General features: G+C 37.8%; 1 protein-coding gene across 2 annotated transcripts; it reads left to right on the top strand.

Annotated features, from left to right (window-relative positions):
* Positions 1 to 3,668: 3,668 nt before the first annotated feature.
* On the top strand, positions 3,669 to 10,076 carry LOC141429438 (uncharacterized). Of its 2 annotated transcripts, none has more exons than XM_074089745.1 (5): positions 3,669 to 3,750; positions 6,061 to 6,309; positions 6,952 to 7,143; positions 8,445 to 8,681; positions 9,761 to 10,076. In XM_074089745.1, exons 1-5 carry the CDS (start codon positions 3,723 to 3,725, stop codon positions 10,057 to 10,059), a joined length of 1,005 nt encoding a protein of 334 aa, XP_073945846.1. In that variant the 5' UTR covers positions 3,669 to 3,722; the 3' UTR covers positions 10,060 to 10,076. The 2 variants fall into 2 exon arrangements, with proteins under 2 accessions (XP_073945846.1, XP_073945845.1); XM_074089744.1 differs by having other exon boundaries at positions 6,061 to 6,360.
* The last annotated feature ends 323 nt before the right edge of the window (positions 10,077 to 10,399 follow it).

Here is a 10,399-nt window from a genome sequence, read left to right as displayed (position 1 = left end):
AATTTTGGTTCATCGTAAGTTTCAGTTCCTAAAATTCTTATACTTACACAGAAATTCGTACTTTATAATATGTTTATATGACAATACATTTCATCAAAAATGCGTGCCAAATGCAAAAAACATTTGATTTCTGCGAGCGAGCGAAGCAAGCGAGCAAGACGGTTCGGAGCAGAAGCGACTCGGATAAGTTAGGTTCAGAAGGCTAAGGCGGCAGCTTATGTTAGGTATTTTTTTATAGCAGCCCGGATAATATTGCTTCACAAATGATATTTGCTGTTGGAATCTTAAATATAGGGTAAGTAATTAATTGTGTATTAACTTACGACTGACCGCAATATATTTTCTAAACGTGCTGCAATAATAACAAATGCATCGTTCGATGAAAGGTGACCTCGATGAAACATTGTTCGTGGCAATAATAATATATAGGACGTACCGTCTGTGAATCATGTTTCGATCATTTGATACTATTAATAACTGATAATTCTATGACATGTAAATTCGATGAACCGTTATGCTACGGTTTGAGACAGATTCGAAACGATTTACGATGAAAAGTCGTTCGATTATATAAAAAGTATTGAATTGAAGATTATGTCATTAAAAAAAGGTGATAAAATTCATGGAATAGTTTTCGATGAAATGAAAATCGACGTAACAAATTTCGATATAATGATAGTTATCCTTTCTATTGGCTCATGAAAAACACATTGACGCAACAAATCCTCGCACATCTTATGTGGAAACGGAGCCTTGAAGAAACATAATTTCCATCTTATCAGTAATTGCGGGTAGGTCAGTAGTTACCCCAACAGTAGATTATAATTATTATCATATTTATTACACCTATAAACGAGAAATGCTTTTATATTTTCAATGTTGTTTATTTTGATTAAATATACCTACCTAAGGTGCTAACAAATTAAGTACCAATATTTTAAGAGACGTTAATAATATAATATACCTAATATATATTTTATTTATTTATCAGACAACATAGATCCATTCATTTGTTATAATTATTGCATTTGTGATAATTTTGGATATCTTCTCACTGAAAAATAAAACAATATTATAATAATTAATAAATTCGATCTAATTTATACGAGTACTCAATAAATTGAAAATACAAACTGAAATAAAGATGCACAGAAAAAACAGAAAAATAAGACCATCACTGGGAATCGAACCCAGGTCCTTGGTAATCCGTACCGCGTGCTATACCGCTACACCACTGATGGTCACTGGTGGACCATCATCATGCATCTTTATTTCAGTTTGTATTTTCAATTTAGGTTTTACGGGATGGCCGTAAAAGTAAAAATTTGGAATTGAAATAAAAAATACAAAAAGATTCCAAAAAACCAATCTTGAGTACTCAATGGTCAAGACTTTATTGTTAAACCATTGTGTAAAAGTAATATGTTTGTTTTAAACAGGTACAATTTAAATGATCTTCACAACAAAACTGCCACTCTAGTTCTTGACGTATTTTTGCTACACTTCAAGGTCCGCCCGGATTGCTACCACCATCTTGCTCGCTAATCCTGCCGTGAAGCAGCAGTGCTTGCACTGTTGTGTTTCGGCGTGGAGAGTAAGACAGCCGGTGAAATTACTGGCACTTGAGGTATCCCATCTTAGGCCTCTAGGTTGGCAACGCATCTGCAATACCCCTGGTGTTACATTGGGAGCGATTATTTCCGGAAATCTTCACTTAATCAAAAAAGTTTTTGAGAAACCTTACTATCTTTTCAAAAGAGCTGTCGAACTATGTGCTACACGTATTAATATTTTTTTTTTTTCAATTTCTATTAACTAAGAAATATTTCACGATTCGGTAATAATGTTCGATGGTTTTCAATTTCCCGTCGGCGCTGTCCGGGCGGGTTCCGCATCAATAAATATCATGACCAATGACCATATATTTGTGAGATACAACCGTGGGATTGCCTATTTGAAGTAAACGTGTTATTTATCGAAAATTCTGTGTGTAATATTCACTATTTGAGTGAGAATTGGAGATTGCTCCATACAACATTATCATCTATATCTCGGCATATACATGTCCAACTGCAGGAGACAGTTCTCGTCTCAGAATAAGAGGGCTTGGGCCGTATTTTTTTTAAGTGTGTGCGCAGGAAAATGACTTGGATAATCACAAATTATTATGTTGTTTTCTCCCTGTATAATGCAGGGATAGCGACCATCCATCGTTTGCCATCCAGTCGAAAAAAAAAACTTCGCAGACAGGACTCTAGGCACCAGTAAGTATCAAATTAAACTTTAGTTATATTATCGAATCTAACTCCATACAGCTGTATACTGCAATCTAGTCATTATGCAAAAGCATACCAACGAGTTTGAATTTGACAAAGTAATAATTTACCTACAACTTATAGGATGTTATTATCTCTCATGCATCTCTATAGCCTCTCAAGCAGAGGGTAGTGGGTTCGAACCCGGGCTCGCACCTCTTTGTTTTTCGGAATTTATGTGCGAAATATGCGAAGTTCCCAACAAGCGCCCACATGGGAACTAATGGTCCTAGCCTAGCTAGCTCATTTAGAGAGGAGGCCTATCGTTTGCAGTGGGACGTATATAAGTAATCCCTAGTTATTTATATATCTTTTGAATGTCTTTTTTTGTTTTTTGTAGGCTTAATTTAATTCAAGCTGCTCTTAAATCAAGGTACGCCGAACAAAACCCGAATCCTACTTAATATTATAAATGTGAAAGTTTGTGAGTGAGTGAGTGAGTGAGTTTGTGAGTGAGTGAGTATGTTTGTTACTTCTTCACGCTGAAACGGCTGGACGGATTTAGATGAAATTTTGCAAAAATTTAGTTTATAATCTGGATTGAAACATAGGATACTTTTCATCTCGATATTCCCACGGGATGGGGATAAAATCTCTAAATAACAACCGCTGGGCTTAGAGTCATGAAATTTGGTATGTAAGTAGCTGAACGTCTGGAATAACACATCGGCTACTATTTATCCCGATTTTCCCAAGGGATAGGGATAAAATCTTAAATTACAACCGCTGGGTTTAGAGTCATGAAATTTGACACGGGTGTTTTAATTTAACGTCAATGAAGACCACGATGTCATTTTAGGGAATTCCCACGAGAATTGGTTAAAATCCCGGAATTTCAATTCAACTGCTGTAGCTAATGATTTATGCGTGCGAAGCCGCGGGTAAACGCTAGTTTAATTCATAAAATTATAATTGAATTTTATACCGCATTGGTTTTTTACCGATAATGATGTAATCAGTGGTGGTGGTGGGGTGGCAGTGTGGATGGTAGGACCTTGTGCAAGGTCCGTCCGGATTGCTACCACCATCTTGCTCGCTAATCCTGCCGTGAAGCAGCAGTGCTTGCACTGTTGTGTTTCGGCGTGGAGAATAAGACAGCCGGTGAAATTACTGGCACTTGAGTTATCCCATCTTAGGCCTCTAGGTCGGCAACGCATCTGCAATACCACTGGTGTTGCAGATGTTTATGGGCGGTGGTGATCTCTTACCATCAGGAGACCCACTTGCTCGTTTGCCGTCCAGTCGAATAAAAAAAACATAAATATGGGGATTCCCCGAGTTACTCTATTTGCCTTTGCAACGTATGGAACTAAACGATAACATAGTAATAATGAGATAAGTTAATATAAACACTGCATTGAGTTAGGATGTCGTAATTATTTCAAAAGTGAACACGCTCTGAGTAACATGCTCCAGAAGACATTATTATTTTTCGGTAAGTTTTTCTCCGAAATTTAATTTATCTTTCGAATCTTGCCTAAGATCTAGCTTACATTAACAATTGGTTTTAATTTTTTGCTAAGGTTATTTTTTTTTGTTTTATGTCAGTTTGTTAAGTTTCTCGGAAAAGGCCCAGTCGGTTTTTACCAGTGAATTACCTATATAAAATGTTTTTTTCTATGCTCTTAGCAGCGTTGTAAGCCCCAAAGGGGATGGGATTAAACTTTGCTTATTTTAGCTGACAAGAGGGAGAATAGAGTCAAAAACTACTAAAATTCTGCTTATGTAATACTTACATGGGCCAATATGATATTATGTAGAATTAAAGCTAACACAACAATCCAAAAAAAATATTATAATATGTATATCTTTATAATGAATTATCCAAATGGCTTTCGGATACCACAGGGGACCGAAAAGCTGGCAGTTTCCTCGCATAACGTATCAGCATGGCTATACAGAGAGGAAATGCTGCCAGCATCTTTGGGTCCAGGCCGCGGGGGGAAACTTTAAAAAAAATCTAGTTAAATATATTGACCCGGATAAATCACGTCTTAAATCGAGTTTAGCTCGTCATGTTTCGGGCTAATCCGTAGCCGTAGGAGCAACGGGACTCAGCGGCTGCTGCAACACGTGCACTCCGCGGATTAGCCCGAAACATGTCGAGCTAAACTCAATTTAAGACGTGAGTTATCCGGGTCAATATATTTAATATGAGTGAGTCTCACGGTAGTTTCATGTTCAAATTTTTTTCTACTTATTATTGAATTAATTATTTAACATCGTGAGGAAACCTGCACAAACCTGCGAAGCGATTCAATGTTGCGTGCGAAGTTCCCAATTCGCACTGGGCCCGCGTGGGAACTATGGCCCAAGCCCTCTTGTTCTGAGAGGAGGCCTGTGCCCAGCAGTGGGACGTATATAGGCTGGGATGATGATGATGATGATTATTATTTAATTATTAGTTTGTTTTACTTTTAGTAATAATTTTAAATTAGTTTAATTTTAATTATAAGTGGGACATATATAGGCTGAGATGATGATGATGATGAGAATGAAATATTTTATTAATGTTATCAATGTTATGTTTTATATTATACGAATTCAAAACCCAATGTCAAATAAGTGGTAAATAATGTCTTTGAGCCATCTGAAACACCCAATGAATGTTATCGTATTGACCGTGGATGACCTTTGCCCACGCAGTGAGATTAATCACTTATCATAATAATATGAGATATATTATTACTTAGTTGACTAAGTTTTTCTCAGAGTTCTTTTTTTGTTAAAACTCTAATACAAATTAGCTAACATACCTACCTTGGGAGTTACAAGAATCGATCGAATCCGAAATACCATATTGCGCTCTAAAATCGAATCGCTGATGATGGGAAAGTGACCGCCCAGCTTAATGGAATTGGCGTGGGCATATCTGCTGGATGCACCCTCAAAGATTGGCGCACACAGCCACATGGTGGGTGCCGCTCGACGGCCACCAACGGCAAGGCACACCGAGGCGTAGATGGCGAGACAGCCAGGACGCAGTACTGAGCGAGTGGCCGGATGTATACCTTCCGCCGTCTAACTATGCCTAAAAGTTCATTGCCACGACTAGTACTACAATACAAAAACTATAAAGGTATAATTCCAATAATTGAATAGGCACTATACCGCTAAGCGATTCGAACACAATCCCGGAGTAACGTAAAGACGTCGCATAAAAAATGTATCTCAAAAATGCGCCAAAACTGAGTATTAAGTAATGAACTTTTAGGCAGATTTATATAACGCGTGGTATAGCTCCGGATAGGGAGATGTGGAGGTCAAAAAGGGAGGCTTTTGCCCAGCAGTGGGACATACATGCAGGCTATTAAAGAAAATAAAAAATTAAGCAAACTACAAAATTCTATCTTTCTTTTAATAGAAGTACTTATAGTTAATTAGCTTTTGCCCGCAACATTGTCTACCAATAATTCGTTTATTGCTATACCATGGGAACCATGCAATTTTCCGGAATATGTATGTTTATCCCAAGGTATCACACACCTATCTTTACACCATCTGTCAGTTTAGCGGTTCAGACTTTGGGATTATCGTGAGGCCAGTATCATGACATCGTGAGGTCCGTTGACAACTTTGATAGTTGCGTTACGTTTGTGATTGATTAAATAACTGGTAAACTTTAACTTTAAACGGATTAACGCCATCTAGCGATCTTTTGCCTGTCAAGAATCCCTCCCATTAACCGAATATTGAGCAAATAAGGAACAATCTGCACCCGAGTACAACTTCAAATTTTTTTCAGGTTTTGCTCTCGTGGCTTCACACCCCGAGCCGTTCTTCAGGAAAGATTACACATATATACCAAAATTTGATGCTTTCTATAAAGTCCATTGGACCGCAAAAAATGGCTTATCCTGGAGTTCAGCTTTCATGGCATGTGAAGATGAAGAATCTTCACTGTTCTATCCAAAGATGGCGGAAGAATGGACCGTCGTGGAAGATCTAGTGTCAACAATGAAAAAGGAACCCAATGTGAACGAAGTCTTCGTCGGTATGCATTACGTGGTTGACTTGGGCGAGTTCATAACCGTTGATGGAAATGGTATTGTCTAAATATTTTCTTTGTCGGATATTCTTGATAGAACATTCGTGGTCACGTAGCACGTCGAGCAATGCCACGCCAGTTGTCTCTGGCTATCACTTCTCTGGCGCAAGTGTTCAGAGGAGGATTGCTTTTACCTGGTCAGTCCAGCGCGTAGGAGAACTCCTCGTGTTCTTATGTTATTGACCCTTCCCTGCACCACAAGTCGCTCTAAAGAATGCTCCCCACGTTGAGTCACATGTCTGACTTTTATGAGTATACTGGCTCTTACCTGTGGCTCTGCCTACACGCGTCAAATTATGTCTATTAGTAAGATTTTAAAGAGACTGACCACTTTTATACGGGAGTGGGTGAAGATAGGTTTTGGACAAGCATAACTTAGTTTTAGCTTTTCTTTTATTCTTAATTTTTTTTCATAAGCTCATAAAATTATAGTTAGGTACTTAGTCTTAATGGAGGGTAGAAAATATATTTCATTGAATTTTTATTAATCTATTTAGTTAATCTATTTGGTGTTTTTAAAACGTAAGATTTCCTTCCTTAATTTCTAAAAAGAGTTTCTAAGTAATCCATATTTTTTATATATTTCAGGTTTACTAAATCCAGGACCCATAAATAATGAAAATGATTCACCTCCCGAAGATGGAATGGGTTCATGTGTTACGATGGATATACGCAATGGGTCGTACAAGCTCCAAAGCTGTAGTAACTTTACAAATAATGTGCAGCTTTTTGTATGTAAGAAGAAAGTAGTAGTAGAAGCCTGCCCTACTGTGGATACTGGTAAGAATAATCACCATCATCGGGAAGCCATCCACTGTTGGATGAACGTCACCTGCTTCTAGAACATACTGAGCTTCTAGCGCATCTATTACATTCAATTAATCCCTGCTGTATCATGTAGCTTTAGTTTTGAAACTGATATATAAGGGTGTATAATCCCTTTAAACGACCGGATGGACAAGTGGTTAGAGTAGAGAACCTGATCACGAAGCTTGAGGACCCGGGTTCGATTCCCGGCCGGGGCAGTTTGTATCAATAATACGAATGTTTGTTCTCGGGCGCCCTAACCGTTTTTATACCTACCTTACGTGTACCCTTAGGTAGTCTTGTATAATTATTTTCAAAATTGGTTCATTTATTTGAGTTTATATTTTTGTTTTTATAAACAAAAACCGGCCACTCTAAATAGGGTTCCGTGGCCAATACGAAAAAAATAAGTAATATTTTTCTGAAGATTTCGTATTTTGTACGGAATATTCCAAGTTTAGGTATATTTTATACCGTAGGCTGCTATTTACTGTTTAACTACTAATAATTCTCAAGAAAACTTAACCGTTTTAGTTTTTCTTGTAAGTTTGATATATTTACTACCATCCTGATTTTTTTTTAATTTTTCCACCCGCTGGTTTATATTTTAGAGGGAGGGGGGACGCTCGATTTTAATGAAAATTTTCACTTATTCAAATTTAAAAAGAATCACTAAATCGAAAAATCGTTTTAGCAACCCCCTAATGGTTTTAAAAGACCTACCCAACGATACCCCACACTACAAGGTTGGATGAGAAAAAGAAGAAGAGAAGAGAAATTTTATTTTTTTATTTTTTATATTCGATCAAAATTACAGCTTTCTAACATTTAGTCTGAGCAAATACGGACGGACAGACAGACAGCAGTGCAAAATTACAGCTATTTCTTGCATTGTTAGTCCCTGAGAAATAAAGATAGAAAGGAAGGATTTTGGATAAGACCACCTAAAACTAGACAGAAAGACACTCAGCATGTTGCCGAAATATATAACGCTGGTTCCATTTTTGAGCCATTTTGGCTACGGAACCCTAAAAAGGGGAGGACCTTCGCTCCGAGTCATTTCTGGTGCAAAGGCTATCCATGGCTATTCAACGAGGACATGTCACGAGCGTTATGAACACTTTTGCGCCGGACATGGCAAGGGGCGGGTTATTTGACCAGATTGTTTTTGCAACAATTATTATTATTATTATTATTTAGAAGCCTGTATTGCTAGGCAAATAAACTGCAACAATTGCTTATTGATAATAAAAAAATAAATATTAATTTTTTAGGTTACAAATACGTGAAGGAAATTGGGAAGTGTTTTAAATTACACGAAGTGAAGAGGAAGACCTGGAAAAAGGCAATGGAAACATGTTTCAATGAAGGCGGATCTCTGGCTATACTTAAGAACTCAGTTGAAGCCGAAATCATAAGGAATAAAATAACATTGCACAACAAAGATTATTTTGTGGGATTCAAAAAAATGGAATCCGACACATCAGATCGTCATTTCTACACTATTCATGGTATTCTATGAATCTTTCTCTATTGATATGATTATCAACATCACATCCCATCCTATATACATACATCCCACTGCTGGGCACAGGCCTCCTCTCAGAATGAGAGGGCTTGGGCCGTAGTTCCCACGCGGGCCCAGTGCGGATTGAGAACTTCACACACTCCATTGAATTGCGTTGCAGGTTTATGCAGATTTCCTAACGAAGTTTTCCTTCACCGTAAAGTAGGATTAACGAGTGCTGGTAGCAACACGGATGGACCTTACACAAAGTCGAAGTAAATTTTACACAATGTTTTATCTATACGGGATATTGTTTGCCATTACCTTCGATGAGTGTTACTGCGTCGAAATTTCAAGAGGTAATCAAAGTCAAAAGTCAAAGTAAAAATATGTTTATTCAATTTTATTTGCTAGAAAATATTGTGTGTATTTAAACTGTTGAGCTAAACTTTGTTTTTGTGTTTGCAAGTGGGATCTTAACCTGAAAAAAAAATTGATTGACCGGTTCAATTGTAAACAATGGGATGAGTAATTAGGGTTCTTTACCTCAAACGGATAAAACGGTACCCTTAAGGCTGGAAACAGTGCTCGACCGACGGTACGTCCTGACCGTCAGCGCTGACCGTCGGTTGCCAAAATTCATTCAGTGCTACGCTGATTGCTACGCTGACGGCGAACTGCGACGCGTGTGTACAGTTCACAGGTCGGTCGCTCCATCAGCGAAGCACTGAACGCATCCATACAATCTCATAGCTCGTCGGTCGACCGACGCCGCGCGACCGACCAGCCGGACCGACGGCTCGACCGACCGTACGCGCGCACCAAATCACGCGCGTACCGTCAGCGTAGCTGTGTGCGCATTCATAGACCTGCATAGATATAGCTACGCTGACCGTCGGTCGAGCACTGTTTCCAGCCTAATAGGATCACTTTGTTGTCCGTCCGTCGGTCTGTCAAGACCCTTCATCTCGGGAACGCGTGAAGATATCGAGTTGAAATTAAAACTATATACCTACTCAAGACTACAGTATTATTATTGTGAGAAGGTTAAAATATAATATAATAATACGTTTATTGTTTCAGGTCATAAATTTGATAACACGTTTTATATAAGATGGAACCATAATGAAACATTTGACTTAAAGGACGATTGCGGTGTGATTTACAAATTTAAAGAGAATTTAAACACAATGACTAAAAATTGCGACGACCCATCACCATTCCTTTGTGAAATGTTATCCAAGTCGTACAGCTGGAGTGCTTTCAAAAGTCCATTATCACATGTAGGTGACGAAAGCGATACTTTGACGCTAGATCATATTGTTGTGAATAATGATAAAGACTCTATTGTTTTTGGACCACCTTTTCAAGATGTAAAATAAACTGGATATCATTTTAAGTGTTGGTGTTTCAATTATACATGTTCCATCCAGACGGTTGTAAACTAGCATGCCAACAGAGGTCCTCTGGTTGGAACTTGGTTTACAAACATGCGCCTACACGCTATAGTAGGTACTTTTCGGACAGCATGGGTACGGTGACACTTGCTATTTTTCCATTCCACGCCATGAACGTTTCAGGCCAATAATATATGAAAAAATATACTTGAATCCAGAAAGAACAAAAAAAATATCTCTATAGCTTAAAAGATTTCGTAATAATAAACAAAAATCACTTAAAAATATATTATTGTGTTTTAAAACTAAAAAGAAAAATTTTAAT

This window comes from Choristoneura fumiferana, chromosome 7, assembly GCF_025370935.1.
Source record: "Choristoneura fumiferana chromosome 7, NRCan_CFum_1, whole genome shotgun sequence".
Classification (NCBI taxonomy): Eukaryota; Metazoa; Arthropoda; class Insecta; order Lepidoptera; family Tortricidae; genus Choristoneura; species Choristoneura fumiferana.
The sequence above is the reverse complement of the archived record's forward strand: the minus strand, read 5'-3'. Positions and strand labels throughout refer to the sequence as shown.